The sequence below is a fragment of the Populus nigra genome, chromosome 3 (genome assembly GCF_951802175.1).
Source record: "Populus nigra chromosome 3, ddPopNigr1.1, whole genome shotgun sequence".
Lineage (NCBI taxonomy): Eukaryota > Viridiplantae > Streptophyta > Magnoliopsida > Malpighiales > Salicaceae > Populus > Populus nigra.
Genome location: NC_084854.1, coordinates 1,210,615 through 1,228,868, shown reverse-complemented (window position 1 = coordinate 1,228,868; position 18,254 = coordinate 1,210,615). Strand labels below are relative to the sequence as shown.

The 18,254-nt window shown below is 36.1% G+C and overlaps 3 protein-coding genes across 4 annotated transcripts; all 3 read right to left on the bottom strand.

Annotated features, from left to right (window-relative positions):
* Positions 1-2,850: 2,850 nt before the first annotated feature.
* On the bottom strand, positions 2,851-7,285 carry LOC133687917 (L10-interacting MYB domain-containing protein). Of its 2 annotated transcripts, none has more exons than XM_062107260.1 (9): positions 7,124-7,285; positions 6,287-6,632; positions 6,059-6,209; positions 5,561-5,901; positions 5,318-5,468; positions 4,555-4,895; positions 4,336-4,486; positions 3,709-4,016; positions 2,851-3,459 (listed from the first exon to the last, which is right to left on the bottom strand). In XM_062107260.1, the coding sequence occupies exons 2-9, from the start codon at positions 6,617-6,619 to the stop codon at positions 2,938-2,940; spliced, it is 2,298 nt and encodes a 765-aa protein (XP_061963244.1). In that variant the 5' UTR covers positions 6,620-6,632; positions 7,124-7,285; the 3' UTR covers positions 2,851-2,937. The 2 variants fall into 2 exon arrangements, with proteins under 2 accessions (XP_061963244.1, XP_061963243.1); XM_062107259.1 differs by having other exon boundaries at positions 2,851-3,444; positions 7,124-7,284.
* A 980-nt stretch (positions 7,286-8,265) lies between these two features.
* Positions 8,266-11,641, bottom strand: LOC133688504 (probable folate-biopterin transporter 2). Its single transcript, XM_062108003.1, has 5 exons — positions 10,751-11,641; positions 9,699-9,958; positions 9,476-9,571; positions 9,232-9,402; positions 8,266-9,126 (listed from the first exon to the last, which is right to left on the bottom strand). The coding sequence occupies exons 1-5, from the start codon at positions 11,115-11,117 to the stop codon at positions 8,527-8,529; spliced, it is 1,494 nt and encodes a 497-aa protein (XP_061963987.1). The 5' UTR covers positions 11,118-11,641; the 3' UTR covers positions 8,266-8,526.
* Positions 11,642-13,679: 2,038 nt separating this feature from the next.
* LOC133689582 (ubiquitin C-terminal hydrolase 22-like) lies at positions 13,680-17,380 on the bottom strand. Its single transcript, XM_062109492.1, has 3 exons — positions 16,063-17,380; positions 15,370-15,488; positions 13,680-14,916 (listed from the first exon to the last, which is right to left on the bottom strand). Exons 1-3 carry the CDS (start codon positions 16,830-16,832, stop codon positions 14,138-14,140), a joined length of 1,668 nt encoding a protein of 555 aa, XP_061965476.1. The 5' UTR covers positions 16,833-17,380; the 3' UTR covers positions 13,680-14,137.
* Positions 17,381-18,254: the final 874 nt, after the last annotated feature.

The window sequence follows — 18,254 nt, the reverse complement described above, 5'->3', positions numbered from 1 at the left end:
ACAGAAGTTGACCATAAATTTATCAATCTATTCATCAGGGAGTTGAATCAATGGGCCACAAAACTTGAAAAGCAGATCCTGCTTAAACAAACATCCTACCGTTCACTGCACTGTTCTTGTGAACAGCCAAGGTGTTTTTTTATGTTTTTTTAACACGCGCAGCACTGATACCTTGGATATGGGGAACCTATTTTACTTCACTTGAAATTGCGACATCTTACATTCCTAAACAGGGGGCTTAATGTGCTCCAAGTCAATGCTTAACGATTTCTCTTATAATTAACTAGGTGGGCATGTCTTGTCGTGCAACTTGCTATCGGTTGCTGGTAAGATGAATCCTCCAAGCGGTCCTGGATAGATCTGTCCTTGCATGGAGGCAACCTGACAAAGTTAATAACTAGTGGCCAGCCTTCGTAGCCCACCATATGGTTCCTCCTGAATCTACTCGGCCCCAACAATGTTCCAAAGCAAATTGTAAACTCGAAATCTGGGAGAGGTGCTGCTGCTCATCAGGCTCCACAAGGCACCCACCCAGGTGTATATGATATAATAAAAGGGTGTTGAGGAATTAGGAGACCCACCAGGCCACCACCAAACGTTAATTATTAGATGGATGGAAAATATATGGATTGGAAGGGCCAGCATTCTTTCTTGATCAATTATCCGTTCGGTCAGAAATCTAGTCAGAATCCATGGGAGAGAAGGTGTTGGGAAAACGACAAGAAAATAATTGCTCACTCTTCTTACAATTATGCTACTACTGAATGGCTTGTTGCCCTTTGAGGTTTTGTTACAACGTCAGCCTCCTACTTTCCCTTTCCCTTTGGATAGAACACAAGCTAGCTATTAGGAAAGGAAGTAAAGCCAACATGAAATTAAATTGCAATTAGAAAAATAACACAGTTGACAATCTTCTTATTGTTTTTTATTCCCAGCAAATCATAAACAAAAAAAAAACACGCAAGCATCATCAAAATATGCTTTTCAAATTATTTAAAAATAACATTTTACCGTGAATTACCTTCAAGAGTGTGTAATAGGTATAAAATGACATATCTTAAAACCCTAATATTTTGATTGATTGCAAGCAATGGTATTTATGAATGTGTAAATCATGACTTCCCAATCACATGAGTTAAAATGGAGAATAAATGCATGATTCAAGAACGCAATCTCTTCAGTTATCAGTTACTCAAATATTCAAGTTTATACCATCACTGAATTTGTGCTTTCTCACTAATCAGAGATGACTAAACAATTATCCAAGGAAAAGAGGGCAACATGCAGAATGCTGGATTTTCCTAGCTAAGTAATATGTATACAGTACAGGGTATGAACCGAACCCGCAATTTGTTTTCATGGCAGAAAATTGAAGAAACATTGCTGAAGGAAGGAAAACTCAAATGAAAAGAGGACCTGCTTCTACTCTAGCATGTCTATGAATGGCCACGAAGCACAACGTCAGTGACATGGTCATGCACATGACAGCAGAGGTTACAGCCTCGAAGGTGGCCAGGAACTGCTGCTCATGGAGGAGGCCCCAGAGCTTGCTAACGAACAAACCCAGGCCATTTACAACCCTAGCCAGCGCCATCGCCATCTTTTCTTCAAGCAACAACAAAGCATAAAGAGAAGAGTTGCAAACCAAGCCTTAATCACTATGAATGTCTTTACCGTCTTTTCAGAGTTCGGCAAATAGCCAAGTGATTTGGAGTCTTGTTTTTATCAGATTTGTTTTCCCTTTCCTTTAGAGCAACGCATGGGCAACTTTAAGATGCGTACAAGGACAAGTATCCGTTATTTCCCCGTTGCTTCACATTTTATCCTATTATTATTATTATTATATTGTTGTTCACTGTCTTTATCATGGATTGGAATATTGTATATTCTTTTAATTTTTAATTTTTTTCTCAGATTTTTTTTCCATCCAATTCATTATTTTAGGGTTTAATTAAATCCCAATTGTTTTTAATTTGTTAAGGTTGGTTTTGATGTTAATTCATTTGATTAGAAAAATCTCATAATGTCATTATCATTGTCTTATATTTCTCACCATTTCTATATTCATTGTTTCCTTGTAATACCCAAATAGCCCAACCTGGTCTCCTTCCAATTTACCTCTAATGTTCTAAAGAATTATAATATCTATTTTTATTATTATTTATTAAATAAAAAATAGATTCAATAGAAAATTTATCTTGAAGTATCTCTGAGATGATTCAGAATTTCAATCAACCCTCGTAGCTTATGCTTTCTTGTGAACATAAAACAAATGTATTAACAGTGTCTGATTTGGAGTGCGGTTTCCAATTTTAAAGATTTATCACTGATAAGAAGTGGCAATCAGATCTGTCAAAGCAACGAAAATAATTATGGAAATGAATTCAAATGGAAGAAGAACCTCATTCTAAAATTGTTGTCAATTTTGTTTACCTTGTCAGGTATGATCACAGGTGCAGCAGCATCGACTGTTCTTTATAATATAAGATTAAGACATCCTACTCTGGAACTGCCTATCATCGACTACGATCTGGCACTTCTATTTCAGCCAATGTTGATTCTGGGAATTAGCATAGGAGTCACCCTGAATGTGCTCTTTAGTGATTGGATGATCACAATTTTGCTTATCATTATCTTCGGCGGTACTGATGCACCACGAGCTAGTATATATTGTCACTTTCTGACTGTCCCGTTCTTATATCTTCTGTATCCCTTTAATTCCCCAACCCGGTCTCCTTCCAATTTACCTCTAATGTTCTAAAGAATTATAATATCTATTTTTATTATCATTTATTAAATAAAAAATAAATTCCAAAAAATTTCTGGGAACTAAGGCTACAGTGCACCGCGTTGCCAAACAAATACTAAATATATTATTTGTATCTCTACATTTTCAAACTATACGCTCGAGTTGCTACAAGTATCATCAACATTTCACTATTGAGACTCCTTCGGACGCAGTTTTCTTAATAACCATTTCTTTCGCAGTGTTGCATCCAATGCCAAAAATGTCTTTGCCTTCCTTTCATCTTCCAGAAGATCACAAGCATCCAGCAAAAGCTCATCATCTATGTCAGGAATAGTTTGAAGGGTCTCTATTGCACTTTCTATTGACATGTGGTTCTTGCTCTCTTTCTTGTTTGCAAATGCTGAAACTACACATCGCATCTCCTTGCCAATTTTCTGCGCCTTGCAAGAAAGTTCAGCAACTGTAGCAGACCGCTTTTTCTGTGCATCAGATATTTCAATGTCCTCAACTGGAAATTGCTCATTCCCCTGCAGTCCATCCATCACTATTTCTACTTTCATGGCAGTTTCTTCATTTTGCATTGGTGGACCTGGATCGCCAAGTCTTGTATCTGATACTTCATTTCTTTGGATGAAGCACAAATCAAGATAACTGTCTAGTACTTTGTTTTTGTAAGCTATGGCTTCCGGATGCCCCTGCAAAATTCCATGCTACCAACATCATAATGAAGGCAAACTAAATTTCTACGGTTAGGCCCGATGCACAAGTCATTTTTAAAAGTAGAAAGCACTCATACAGGCAACAAGAGCCCATTGCACAATGGCAGGGGCTCTCTCTTCCATAAAGAGGGCATAGGACGATGCCAATGCAACTGTCTCACGCTGTGGTTACAAACTGGAGCGAAGTTTAGCGGTTTTGGAGAAAATTGAGAAATGACATTGATAGAACCAGGAATGCACCTTAACATGATCTTCCCAAGTAGCGTCATCAGCAGTAACCATTTGCTGAGTTCCATCCCATGCAAACCCCCTATGACTGAGAAGACTGCTAATCTCGTTACAATCTTTCATCAAACTGACATACTGCTTCTCTAAACTGTATTTATCACATGGAAGTCCAAATTTGTCATTAAATAATTTAATCATGTGAGCCCATGCTTGTTCATTGAATGTATGATCGATCTTGTTCCCTCCATGCACCTGCTCTAACATAAGGTCAACAAAATAGCGGTTCATCTCTGGCTGCCAATCTACTGTCAGAGGGTCAACTGCAAATCAAACAAACATTATTATACAAAAATTCCAATGAATTGCAACAGTACAGGAAGAAAACAATATGAAAAGAAGAAATAATTTCATCTTCCTTTTTTTGGTTAGAAGTTCAGTCTCCCTAGAAATAGCATATAGTCCAATCTTCTGTATATTAGATGGAGGCATTTCAGGGAAATCACATTGCAATTTATTAATTGTTTCCTTTACAAGGAAAGCAAGAATTCATATTTAATGTACCCAATTCATATCCTGATGTATAGTTATGCCATCGTATTGTGGACTATTTAATGATTGCAAGTCTCAGCGGTTATTTACCAGTCATCAAAACCGGCATTTCCTCATTGGCATCTATGCTTTGAGCCAAACGGCTGTATCTTCCACCAGAATTTTCTTGTCCAACTATAACACACAATTTCTGATAACCCGGCACAGTCTTAACTCTGTATGATCGAGCATCAGGGTGTGCCTGCATGCATCACAGGTAAGCAACAGAATGCAAAAATGACCAATCATATAAGAGGGAAAACAGTTCACCTTGATATAAGCATCCCAAATATGATCTTTAGCTGTTATCATTTCTCGTGTTTCGTCCCATGAAAACCCACTATTTTCAAGAAGATTTTTTATCTCATTGTACAGACGCCTTAAATGCTTGTACCGGTTTTTTAAAACATCTTTGTCATGGTGCGACTGAAATTTGACATTGAATGATGCAGCCATGTCAATCCAAGCCTGGCTTATAAATGTCTGTCCAAATTTATTTCCTCTATGCACTTGGTCCAGTAATAAATCAATAAGATAGCGATCCATTGGCGGTGTCCAATACGTTCTTGTACGATCACTACTGCCAAGGGATTGGCTCCCCTTTCCTTCTTCTACAGGCAGAAAAAAAATATTTGTAAGGGTAACTTCAACTATCAAAATATATGTGGAGTCTAAAATATAAGTCTGAATACCAAGTGCAAGGTGAAATCTCAAATCAATCAACACAAGTGTTTTTCCTAAGCACATATACAATTCAGAAAGAAGTGGAGGAAAAAAAATCCATCCATGATGGCTCAAGAACTTCTCAAACAATTAAGCCTACTTCAACATGTAAAGTGAAAAGTTACCATTTTTCATTCAATTGAAAAACCAAACAGGTAAAGAGAATGTTGAGTTTTATCTTTCCATGGGCTTCCATTGTCCACTTGATCACTCTCGCAGAAAACTTTCCATGAGATTGTAGTAAATAAACCAAGGACCAAATTAGAGATCTCATAACTGAACAATATGATAGAAGAAAGTAATAACTCACCAGCCTTCTTTCTGGAAATGTTGGCTTCGTGGTCTTTGTCCTCAAGGAAGTTACTTTGAACACCATTTTCACTTGCATTCCCATATATAAGGACCAAATCATTGTAATTTGGCAACGTCTTCATTCTATATGTCCGTGCATGTGGATGTGCCTACACTCATATTAAGTAATATCATTGGAAAGAAAAAGGGAAGGAGAGGAAAGGAATAAAAGAAATCAAATTCAAATGTTGGGTCCATGTACCTTGATATAAGCATCCCAAACTTTATCATCGTCAGCAACAATCATCTGTTGTGTTTCATCCCAAGAAAAGCCATTTTGTTGCAGAATAACCTTCAGATCACTATAGTACTTAGCTAACTTCTTGTATCGATGTCTTAGAATCCTTTTGTCATGGCGAGGACCGAACTTTGCATTGAATGAGGAAAGCATATCTGTCCATGCTTGTTTGACGAATGTACAATCAGTCTTGTTGCCTCTTCCCATTTGGTCCAGCATAAGCTCAACAAAATATTGGTCCATAGCAGCTGTCCACTCTGTCCTTGGACGCTCACTATTTGATGACAGGCTACTCGTTGGATCACCTGCACATTAAGGAACATGTAATCAAAATTTTATACCTCTACTTATTGGTTATAGTCCACTTTATTGAGAATCCAGGTTACTATCATGATAATGAGGGGGTAATAGAATAGAAATCTAAATCAAGGTTCATGGGAAAAGCAAAACAAAGATACATACCCATGTTTACCCCTTGGACTTCATCATCAAAATCAAAATCATGACTTGATCGACTGTATCTTCCATCTGCACTGGTATATCCATATATGACACACAAATCATTAAAATTCAACACTGCTTTAGTCTTGTAGGATCGCGCATCTGGATGAACCTGCATGGATCCTATGTTATTGATGAAATATTTCACAGAGACTTCTATTATACAATTTGAACAGAAAAATAATGCACCTTTATGTAATCATGCCAGAGACCATCATCAGCTACCACCATTTTTCGATTTTCATCCCAAGCGAACCCAGTCTGGCCAAGAAGCTCCTTTACATCATTGAACTGCTTCCATAAATTCGTATAACGACTTTTCAACACATCTTTGTCATACTGAGACTCGAATTTTGCATTGAACACAGCCAGCATGTCTGTCCATGCCTGCTTGTTGAATGTATGGCCTATCCTATTCCCTCTATGCAACTGCTCTAACATAAGATCAATAAAATACCGTTCCATTGTTGGTGTCCAATATGTTCTTGAACGATCATTACTTGTTGGTATTTGAGTGCCCATTACTCCCCTACCACTAAATCCAAACCAAAAAGGCACATTACAACTCCATAAGATTTTGTTCACATCATCATCAAACAAACTCACACATCTTTGGTATCATCTAAAATCACCTTAAAAAACCAATATAAACAAGCAAAGAGCAAAAATGCAACACCCCTTTATCAATGAAAATTGCATACTTTTGTAGCTAAATTTCAACAATCAAACGAACCCTTTTTTTTTACTTATTTACACTAATAACATCATTACAACAAATTACACTGCATTACACTCAGCAAGGCTCAATCTTTCTTTGTTTCATAGAAGAAAGGCACAAACTTTCTATGGAAATACCGTAAAACAAAATGAATTCAAGCCCAGAATTAATTAAAAATGAATCAATTTAGCATAATTGCTGTTTTAAACCAGACAAAGTTAACAAAGATTCTAGCTTTTCTTTGATTATGTAGTAATTAATTACAAAACAACATTAATTTAAGGATTAATGAAAAGGGTTTTCGTTACCTGTTAATATAATGGTGGGTTTTGAGTTTGGCGCCTGATAAAGAGAGGGCCTTGTGGTGGTGAAAGAGTTTAACCCTAATCCGGAATAAGGGGCCTCTCAGTTGCCCTTCCTGTTTGGTTACAAAGGCAACCTTTGTGGGTGTGTACAGTTTGGAGTAAAGAGTAAAGACAATATAAAAACGCCCATTGATTTATATTTATTAACACTCCTTGCCATTATACTTATTCACGGTGTTTTCGTGAAAAAGGTTTCGTGTCTTGCAACGCTTGCTTTTGTTTTTTTGTTTTTCAATTTTTGTCCTTTTAGGCTCAAAATTTTCACTACTTTTAGCCTCCGTGCAAGATAGCTATAAGACCCGGCCTGAGTTCTATATCGGAGATTAATTTAATCAACTCATTAGTATAGAGGTCAACTTTTTTTTTTCTTTTATTAAAATGATATATTTTTTATTTTTTAAAAAATAAAATAAGTTTATTTTAATAAAAAAATGTGATTCAAAATTTTGATGTTATTTCCTTTTTGTTTGAACATTTTTTAGTAAGTTTTTTTTTGTATCTCTTGATAAAGTTATGAACCAGTGCATTCACAAGAATATATATTTTTTTTTTTTGCAGGCTCCCCTACTTAGTGAAGTCTAAAGTCAACGTGTCAATGACCATGCACCTTGAGTTTGTCCATCTGTATATATTTTTTTTTTTTGCAGGCTCCCCTACTTAGTGAAGTCTAAAGTCAACGTGTCAATGACCATGCACCTTGAGTTTGTCCATCTGTGTATCCAACTTAATTTGAAAAAGGAACGCAAGCTATGTTCAAAAGTTCCACTCACTCTTCTCTTCGGTGACCAAAATGCAGCAACACACTAAATTGCAGCTTGAAAACGTAGATTTAAGAAGAACTTGCAAGTAAAATTTCAAGAGATATATTTCATATAAAATTATAGTATGTAATTACTTTTAAATCTATTATTAGAACAAAACATAGCGGGCACCATAACAAAAACTGAAAAGCATAATGTAGCTGCATAAAATATGGTAATCCATATTTCCTATGCTTTCAAAGTTAACCCCAAACTGCTGTTGCAGACTTGCAGTGCACTATTACATGCTAAAAATCTGTAATATTAGCGTACAAAATCAAATGATTGTGTCAAAAAAAAAAAACAACGTTCTTTATTTGCCCATCCAGGCATTTTTTTCTGATGAACTCAAGCATATCATGTTGAACAATGATGTACAAAGAATCATGTAAAGAAGATGGGAAAAGACAAGCACCGCTCGTGCTGGTTTCTTGCTGCAGACCACCCCACCATCAACCTTGGGTGATCCTGAGAGATTTTAGCATAGAACTCTATATTTAAACTAAGAAAACTTGAAAATGTTTTGTTTGAACAATCTTGTTAAAGCTATTTGCCATCAACACTGCTTACAAGGGACACCAATTCGATATTCTCATTTTCAGGAGTTTCAGCCTCCTCTTTTGCACCTAAGATGTCATTTGAAAGTACTGAAGCATTGGGATCACCTCTGGGAATCAGAAATAATAGACAAAGTGGAGTGATTCGCAATATGTTCCGGGTCAAAATGGCAAGCCAAAGATTATCAAATCTTGTCCGAGTAACGTTCAGTAAATGAAGAATGACGCCTCCACCCCATTGAGATGAGAGAACTCCAATGTTATCAATTGACATTAGTAGGGCAAAGAAAGTGCCTTCAATGCCAGGGGGACAAAGCTTGGAACTGAGCACAAGAAGGGGCATCCATTTTAGCCTGGTAATCATCTGAGAGACACTCTCATCAATGACAATGAAGAAATAATCTGGTATGCCGAATTTCAAGTTCAAACGCAGCACCAGCATCAAATCAAGCATTCCGGACAGACCAAATAGCAATTGAGTCCAGAAAAGCAAGTTTCGAAATGGGTGATCCTTCAGGACATTTTGATAGAGTAATGCTCCCAAGAGGGATCCGATCGAACCAATCGAGAATATGAAACCAACATTCTCCTGCAAAAGAGTGCATTGTGAGTCTCCCTATGTACCTAGATAATTTGATACTTGATTCTCAAATCTCTTGACCGTCGGAGAAAACGAGTGCATAACCATGTATACCTGTGAGAAAGATGGACCATCCTTTGAGTCTGTATACCAGTAGAACAACCCTTCATGGATATTTATGCTCACTGCAAGGGATAAGTACATGTATACACATGGCCTCCACACATCCGGGAATTTCAGTGTTCTCCACATTGCCTTGCTAGCATCCAAAAGCTTCTGGTTTACCTGAGCAACGAAGAGAAACATTAGGCTATGAGCCTGGAAGTGACAAAGAGTGAACATAAGCTGCAAAAGGTACCTGTCTGTAAGAGAAGTCAGGCATGAAGGGCTCATCAAGCAAAATTCCAACTAAAAATACAAGTCCATATGGAATTGATAGCAAACCGAAAACCCCCTGCCAGGGAAGAGGATGAAATATTCAAGTTTCAGTGTGCAAACTGACTTATCTTTTTAAAGAAAAGAAAGAAAAAGTGAATAGAAATTGCTGGAGGAATGGACAAAGGACTTAAACAACAGTCAACCTTGGGGCCAATCAGGTGGACAAAAATACCACTGAGAGAGAATCCCATTAATGCTCCAATGGATGAACTGAGAGCACACAAGCTTTGCATATCAGCAGCAAGGGATGGACGAATATTACTATTCTGAACCACACAGGCATCAATGGTTACATCTGCTATTGCTGCACCAGTACTTCCAGCCGTCATTGACAACAGAGCAAATACAATATGGAGGTTCTCATGGAACGACAACAAGAGCGTGGAGAAGGTGCCAAGCAATCCTGAAATGTCCTCATTCTGTGAGTAAAAACTATTCTAATTCATAAGGCTACAAAAGATGCTTCGTACATAACTTAAAAAATCAAGTTCTGCACAAGACAGGAATTAATTCGATCAAACAAGAACAAGCATCCTGTTACCAAATGCCCTACATCAAGCACAGGTTATGCTGCTCAATGATGATCCTCAACCTGTTGAGAATAAACACCTAATCCTAACCATCGACTACCCTTGTATCTTCAAGCTATGCTCAGTTATGTGAACGGAGAAATAGATTTTCTAAAACGATCGTGCTGTTGAACAGATATTGATCATCTTAAACTGTGCTATTAAGTCTTTTCCTTCTTCATTGAAACACTCTTCGAGTAAGCAGCAACCAAATTTCACCCAATGTATGCAACACAATACATTGCAGCCTATTGTTACGCAGGCACGTTAGTTGCTTACACTAACTACGTTCATTCTCTCACTATAGCATGCTATTTCATACAAATCCTTTAAACACTTCTGCATGTAGCATGCTACTTGAGAAACTAGAGAACTCTCTATCCTGAACTTAAAGAGAGAAGCCTAATTTTTTCACTTTGCAAGGCATAATGTTGACGCATAACTGAGATCATATCATGCTTGTTTACCAATGTAAGATGCAAGAATAATCTACCAGATGCATACAAAAGTTAATGTCAAGCTATAAAGCATCATTTACAGGCTAACATCAAAGAATGGCACCAGCAACACCACAAAATAAGATCCTTGCAAAATTACATTAAGGTGCAATGAGAGGTGAAATCTACCAGCGAAGATTAAATAAGGCCGCCTCCGGTACCCGAAAATTGGAAGAAAATCAGTGACGAGGCCCCAGAGGGGCTTGACAAGCCATGGAATTGAAATGATTCCTTGATAAATCTGTGATTCAGAAGGCTGTACCTTTTGAACATCCTTCATGTAATAGTCAGTGCCAACACGATTAAGAGCTCCGCCAAGTCCTTGGTTTATACCATACACAGCCAATACACCAAATACAAAACTCCAATGTGTCTCATTGGCAAGCATCTTGAACCAATAAATCGGTGCCCAAAAAAAGTCAAAGAACCCTCCTTTTTGTTCATATTCTTCCTCCACAACCTCATTACAGGCTTCCAACTTCTCATCCTCCACCATAACTTGCTATCTTCAGGCCAATAAACAGGAAAAAAGAAGAAGCAATATTCTGATCAGCTCAAAACCTCAATCTTTCCTTAATTCCTAAAAAAGGCCAAAACTTTCTAAATTTGGTTCAACTTGAAAGCCCAAAAACACAGTTTCTGTAACAAATCGGTGTGTTCCCAAAGTGGGTTTCTCTTGATATCTCTGCGAGATGTGACCTTTCCAAAGAGGGTTTAAGAAATGTGAACTGCAACCAAGTTCAAAAATCAGTCTTTTCTAATCTAGGCATCTTCAAATCTAAAAGCCTAGCTGCTAACGTCCCTAGGGTAAAGATTGATGATGCATCAGCGAGAAGACAGGTCTTTTGAACCTAGAACAAACAAAGAGAGGTGGTTCCAATGTAAGAGAAAGATGTCTTGATACTCCCTACCACATTTGACCAGCCCAGCTTGCAAAAACCAATACCTGAGCAAGGCTCTAAAAAAAATGGGCAACGAGGCCTCATCAAGTACAACTCTTCCTATAAAACAAAAACTGAATCATATGATTGGCTACTCTTTTTTTTCCTTGTACTAAAGAATCAAAACAAGCTGCCAAGAAAACAGATAAAAAATTCTTGCACACCAATTTGGATGTGACACGAGTCGAAATATCATTGGTCCCGTCAAGTGGGGACACTTTCGCTCGTGTCATGTCTGAACAAGAGACGATTTTAAAGTCTACTCTTGCTATAGTAGTTCTCAAATGGGACAAAAAAAAAAACCCAACCTTAATCATCATGTCTGTCCTGTGCCCTATAGTTTAGAAAAATTAATTATATGATTATCATCCTTATAATATCAAAAATAATTAAACAGTTCTTCGATCGTTGAAAATTCTTGATTTAATACTGTTTTTTCTTTCAAAATATCTTCTTTTCTCGTCAGATTTGTTCATCTTACGCCTTTCTTTTTTATCTTTCTAAATAGAAAATCTAGTCGATAAAAGGACTAGCTCGTAAGAAAATTTAAGAAAATAGGGATTATATATTAAGGTTTTGAAAATTTGAGGACTAATTAAATTAGTTCTGTTAAACTACGAATACTAAATTATAATATACTCTTGCCTTATAAAGATGCTATGAAAGCAAATCAATGAATAGCTGGTGATATTAAAGAAAGCAGGCAAATTATTTCATAGCAGTTTGAAATTGTGTTTCAATCAGTATTATATATATATATATATATATATATATATATATATAATTAAATTATTATTTTATATTTTTGAATTATTTTAATGTACTAATATTAAAAATAATTTTTTTAAAATAAAAATATATATTATTTTAATATATTTTAAAATAAAAAATATTTTAAAAAATAATCATTACTACCATCCAAATATCATTTTTCAAATACCATTTTTATATGATGAAATGCTACCTACCCGGCTTGACTCTTTACTTATCATAGGTTAAAGGGTTAACTTGAATAAATTAAAAAAATATTATTTTATTTTTTTAATAAAATAATATATTTTTTAAAAAAATTAAACCAGATTTTAATAGGATATACTACAGGTTATCATTTCAAATTTAAAATTGCCTTATCGACTTATCCAAATTTTATCAGATCAACTGTCACCGATTTTTTTAAAACCCTACTGGGCCAACTCTCGAGTAGAGATAGCTTTGAAGTCTAAAAGAAGAGTGTATTGGATGGATTAAAAACCTTTATAATTGATTCCTAGCGTACTCTTTCTTTTTCACTAACTAATTTAATATTATTAAACATGATAACAATAATTTTATAATGATTTTTATTATCGATATAATCATATTCGTGTTCCGTGCACCGCTGTGAATCATTCATAAATAATGTTGTTTTTTATATTTTATTAATTTAAGTTTAGATTAAAATAAATTAAAGTTAAATTCAAAATATATTGTTCATGCTGTGAGCAAGGGAGAAAAACATGTGTGTTGACTGGGTTAAATTAAAAGATTGGAGAAGAGTGGGATTTTTTTTTTCGCAAAATAAATTCAAATATCATTAAATCTATGCTATCAAATTAATTAAGAAAAAAATTGAAAATATCTGTCATCGTATATAGAATTGGTATAATCTCTTGAAGTTCTTGCCCTCCCCTGTGTTATCTTGTCATTATCTTTATCTTCTCTTTACTGTTTTGAAACAATATCTTATAATACTTTCCACATGCTTTATAGCTTTTAATCATGCCCCTTGATAAAGATAATGATTTCATGTTTGCTCAGTCAAGTGATTAACCACATGCTTTTATGGGGCAAGACATGTCTACTCAGCGGCACATAGCTATGTACTGCATTTGGCTGGCTGCCCACTTCTCACACAAAACTAGGGGGAAATGATGGCTGGCTGGCCAAATGGCTGGCATTCATAAAGCTGCGCCGAGCACTTCCACAGTGGTTAACCTCCTCTAGTTTAAGTAATCGATGAACAAAGCAATTTGCAAGGATAGAAAACCAAGATGGTATACGAAATTGTTAGCAAATTAGAGCTTTGCTTTCATTCTTGGAAACTAATGGATACACAGCACATAAAAGAGATGTATGCATTCAGGAATAAGTGATTGTATTAGTTGGTAATAAAAATTTGTTCTATACATGACTGACCTGCAGTCAAAGAATTCCCAGAAACAATCATGAAATGAGAGCCATGAGAATCTCATATGAAGAGGCAAGCTGCTTCTTCCCGGCCAATACCTCTCAAAGCATTATGGCAAGTAGTCATTCAACATATCAATTTGGAGATGATTCGTATTGGTATCGCATATCTTGTTCAAATGGTTGATCTTTTAAGAATCTGCAGTTTTGATTACTTCTTCGGGGGTCAGGGTTGATCTTAGCAGTGTGTTATCGTTCCTGGCTGATTGATTTGGTTCTGAGAGCAGACTCCATCAATAAACAGTTTGCCATTTCTTTCATCTCACAGGTACAGATAACCAACCTTGGACGCATCTGGCAAAGTAATTTCACATCCTGCCAATCACCAGCCCATAATTGAAAATTGTTGTCAGCAACAACCGGCAATCGGAACAAATGGGTCCCTCCTTGAAGGCATTGGCGTGCAGCTCAAATCCTCATTTGCTTTGTAGTAAAGCATCCTCTGCACATAGAAGATCATATAACACTGTGACGCTCTCACAATCCTCTCATCAACTTCAGTAATCCAAGCATCATCGCACTTGTACCATTGGTTTTGCAGGCGCAGATAAGTCACGTAATGACCTGAGTCTAGCATCCCAGAATGAGTGACTACAGCAAAAATCTCAAATTCTGCAGAGATATCCGCTTCATCACTCTCAAACCCAAAAATTCTATTTCCAAACCTGTTCCTGACAATTGATGGAGATAAATATGGGGTCATATCCAGAGAAAAAGGAAACTGTAAATGCCAATCAATTTTTCTTGATGTTCTTCTCAAGGAAGAGTGCTCAAACCGCTTGATATGCAATGACAAGACCAGTGGAAGCCTTTTAATAGACATTTGCTTCAACGAGTCCCTCTTTTCTTGACAATTTTGGCAGTACAGTTTCTGATCAGACCCCAGCCTCTCAGGCCTTGTGAACAGATCCAAACAAGCCAAAAGGGTAGATCTGCCGGTGTCCTCATTTGGCCTAACAGATTTGTTAGCCACATCCACTGAAGAAAAGCTGCTTGTGTCCATGTTGAGCGAAATGTCAACACAAGGGTCGTAAGTTGTGGAAGTAAACCCACAAGTTGTGCAGGTTAGATCTGATCTTAGCATACCTGAGAAAACCCTATGAGCAATACACTGACAATCTCCATTATCTACAAAAAAAGATCTATATATTGTAAGTCAAACACAGTAAAAATAACATATAATGTAAAATTCACCACTGTGTGAACCACCCCTAGTGCCCTGGATACTGCAAGCAAATCAGAGTTTGTTTTCGAAATTAACAAGTTCTTTCACATGATTTGGGACAAAAACAGTGACATTTCCTTGTAGACAAACCCATAGTTATTTGCTAAATCCCAGAACTCAAACTCCTGGAAATCATAACCCAACTTCTTTAGAATACAATGTATAATACATTAAAAAAATACAGAAGTTATCTTATCCTACAAAGAAAAACTACTAGGTAGTAATCCCAAATTTATTCTAACGCATCTAGGAATCATTTTTCGATACCATACGTCATCTCTAAACACCATCATGTGATAAACAGAACATAACACAAAATAGAAAGTACACCTTATCCCAGAACCTAGAGGCATTACCTTTATTTGGATTTCTCTCCTTTCCCTCTCTCTCATGGATTCCATCTAACACTGAAATGAAGAATTCATGAGCATCCTGCTGCTCGTAGCTAGCTAGATTTGCCGAATGCTGCCACCAACTTCATATAGAAACAAAATCTCATTACTAAAGCACAAGTCACCTCCAAACATCTGCTGGAGAATTAAATGGAAGGCCTATGAAGGAATCTAACACCACACTTAAATCAATATCAAAATCCGAATAGTAAAACAGCTCAGTAACTACACCATTACAGAAGACTTCCGATTAGAATCACTTATACACCCAAGTAAGAACCAATTCCAGCACAAGATAATGAAATTTTCTATCAGAAATATAGAAGAAGAGAAGAAAACCTGCTTGAAAAAATCCTTAAGACACCATACTTTCTGCTAGCTGATACCTGATGGGATATAACATATCTCTAGTCTACCTTTTAACAGTGGCAGAAAAAACTGAATCTATAAAACAAACAAGCTATGTGAATGTACTAAAGTTTGTCAAAGAAAGAATTTCAGAAAATAGTGGCAGATTACATCCCCTCTCAAAAGGTCTAAAACAGATAATAGTAGACAATTTAGCATGAATCAATCAACAAAATCATGATAATGAAAATTGATTTGCTATCAAAACACACTGAAACTAGAAGGTGCATATATATAGCAATGTCAGACCTGTAAAGAAACTGAGCTGGACTATAAGGTGTCCGATCCCCGGAATAAACAGCTGAGAAAATTACACCAATATCACAAGCCAAACACGATTGATCTGATGATCTTTTCCTACAAGTTTCACGGTCGTGTCTCTCACTCAAGAAGTAATTCCTGAACGGTGGTGCATGGAGCAAAGCTTGCAAAATAGAATTCATGAAACAAGTACTGCCCAAATTATTCAATCCTCTTAATCCCAATGGATAGCACGATTTCGCCCTTCGACCCCTCATCCAAACAAAAAATTTAGACCTTATCAAATCCAAATCCACCACTGAATTCAACCTCCTCCTCTTGCTTGATCTCCTCATTAAATCATCAACAACACTATCACGTGTCTTACTTGGCATATCCACAATATTTTTAGCCACAACTACCTTATCAAAATCAAGGTCATAGACCTGATCACTACAAGAACAACAATAAAGTTCTGATCTTTCAATGTCAACAGCTATATCATGGCCATTCTCAGATTGACTATGCAAAAGGGTATGGTCTGAACAAGACATTGAAGAACAAATCAAACACAGAAACAGTCTACCTTGACGAATCCCACTACAAAAACTGCATTTGGGCATCTTTGTTTCACACATTTTAATGCTTGTCTTTCCATTTGGAAAGGTTTTGAGCCATTTTTGAAGGAATTTGTATCCACTCAAGCCATGCCTCAGCTTATAATCTGCAAGATGCTTACAGGGTTTTGGGTTTGCAAACACAGAGCTCCTTGTTTCCATAAACAAAATACAGATAAAAGTTTTGATCTTTAATAAAAAAAAAACAAGAATTTATTAGATCAAATGGGCAATCTCAATACATAAAAAAAACAGTAACCTTGATGTTTTGGTTACAAAAAGACTCAATCTTTAAATGAAACTAACAATAAGAGATACTATACTAAAGATCTAAGATTAGATTTGCAAGTTTGTTATCTTGATTTGATGAAAGAGAGGGACAAAGAGAGAGGGATGATGAATAAAGCAAAGCTTGGAGGACCTTTAGGGAAGTTACTTAGTAGAGAAGGGAAGAGGAGGGCTTTTCTTTTTCTTTTTCTTTTTCTCGATGAATAGACTAACCTTTTCATTTCTTTACGAAAGAAAAGGTTGTCTTGGCTCTTTTGGAGGAATATGAACCGTTCATTTTGTTGATCAAGACAATCAAGAAAGTGGGTCAATGATGGAGCAGACACTACTTGTCCATGGCTGCTTGCTTCTCTGGATGGTTAGGGTTTTTGTACAAAGTTGTAGTATTTGCAAGCAAGGACTCGTTTCAATGCTGATTGATATTTAAGGATATGATCATTAACCTGAACTAAAGCCCAAGAAAGGTATAGAATTGGAAGATAGTAATGCTCAGTGGAAGTTTCTTCTGAGAGTGAGAGGACAATGGCCTGTTACTGTTAGGTATTCAAGAGGCCAACCGTGGGCCTGAGCATGGACCACAGACACCTCCAGCACTCATGGAGGGAGGGAGAATGAACGAGCAAATATTTCTTTCATTTGTTGCCCTTAAAGCAGATTCATGAAAACACTACACTTGATCTTGGTTGATTAAATGGAATATTTACCATCTTGTTACTCCATCTCTTGATATCCTGAAATAAATAATCATCTTGATGAAACCTTTTCTCATGTTTTTTTTGGAATTCAACATGAATTCTCAATTCAAATGACTCCATAAAAAATTTAAATTATTAGAATTCATGAATAATAAAATCAATCATAATAGACATTAATGCAAAGGTTATTTAAAGTTTAGGTTATTTGACAATAGGTTTTACATAAATGTAAAAAACAAGCACAAAACTTGACTTGGTTTTGTTGATATTTTTTTAAAAAAAAAAGCTTAGTTACTAAGTTATTAATTAATTCATGAGTTATCGTGTCAATAATTTTTAATAAAAATATATTATTTATTCATTCTAATTTTTTTAAAAAAATATTAAAATTAATCACATCCGTGTTTGGATTAAGTTTAACTAGAAGGGTGATGTCTATGCTAAGTTCAACTCAGGCCTGCCTTACACTTATTTGTTAAGTTTTAAAAGTATTATATATTCTTTACAAGGACAGGGTTTAAAAGAAGCTTTTTATACATTATAAAAAGGGAGTCATGAGATGAGAAACCATGTGGCTATAAGCAGAAAAGGAAATGGTGAT

What these genes read in the sequence shown, in the direction of transcription:
- LOC133687917 (XM_062107260.1), bottom strand. Translation starts at nt 6,619, where the DNA reads ATGGGCACTCAAATACCAACAAGTAATGATCGTTCAAGAACATATTGG. An exon ending in TCTGGCATGATTACATAAAG is followed by an intron (nt 6,210 to 6,286) that starts GTGCATTATTTT and finishes GGATCCATGCAG; the next exon opens with GTTCATCCAGATGCGCGATC. An exon ending in CATTTCCAGAAAGAAGGCTG is followed by an intron (nt 4,896 to 5,317) that starts GTGAGTTATTAC and finishes TTCTGCCTGTAG; the next exon opens with AAGAAGGAAAGGGGAGCCAA.
- LOC133688504 (XM_062108003.1), bottom strand. Translation starts at nt 11,117, where the DNA reads ATGGTGGAGGATGAGAAGTTGGAAGCCTGTAATGAGGTTGTGGAGGAA. An exon ending in GCCTTATTTAATCTTCGCTG is followed by an intron (nt 9,959 to 10,750) that starts GTAGATTTCACC and finishes AGGACATTTCAG; the next exon opens with GATTGCTTGGCACCTTCTCC. An exon ending in TCCACCTGATTGGCCCCAAG is followed by an intron (nt 9,572 to 9,698) that starts GTTGACTGTTGT and finishes CTTCCCTGGCAG; the next exon opens with GGGGTTTTCGGTTTGCTATC.
- LOC133689582 (XM_062109492.1), bottom strand. Translation starts at nt 16,832, where the DNA reads ATGGAAACAAGGAGCTCTGTGTTTGCAAACCCAAAACCCTGTAAGCAT. An exon ending in CCAGCTCAGTTTCTTTACAG is followed by an intron (nt 15,489 to 16,062) that starts GTCTGACATTGC and finishes TTCTATATGAAG; the next exon opens with TTGGTGGCAGCATTCGGCAA. An exon ending in GGAGAGAAATCCAAATAAAG is followed by an intron (nt 14,917 to 15,369) that starts GTAATGCCTCTA and finishes CTTTTTTTGTAG; the next exon opens with ATAATGGAGATTGTCAGTGT.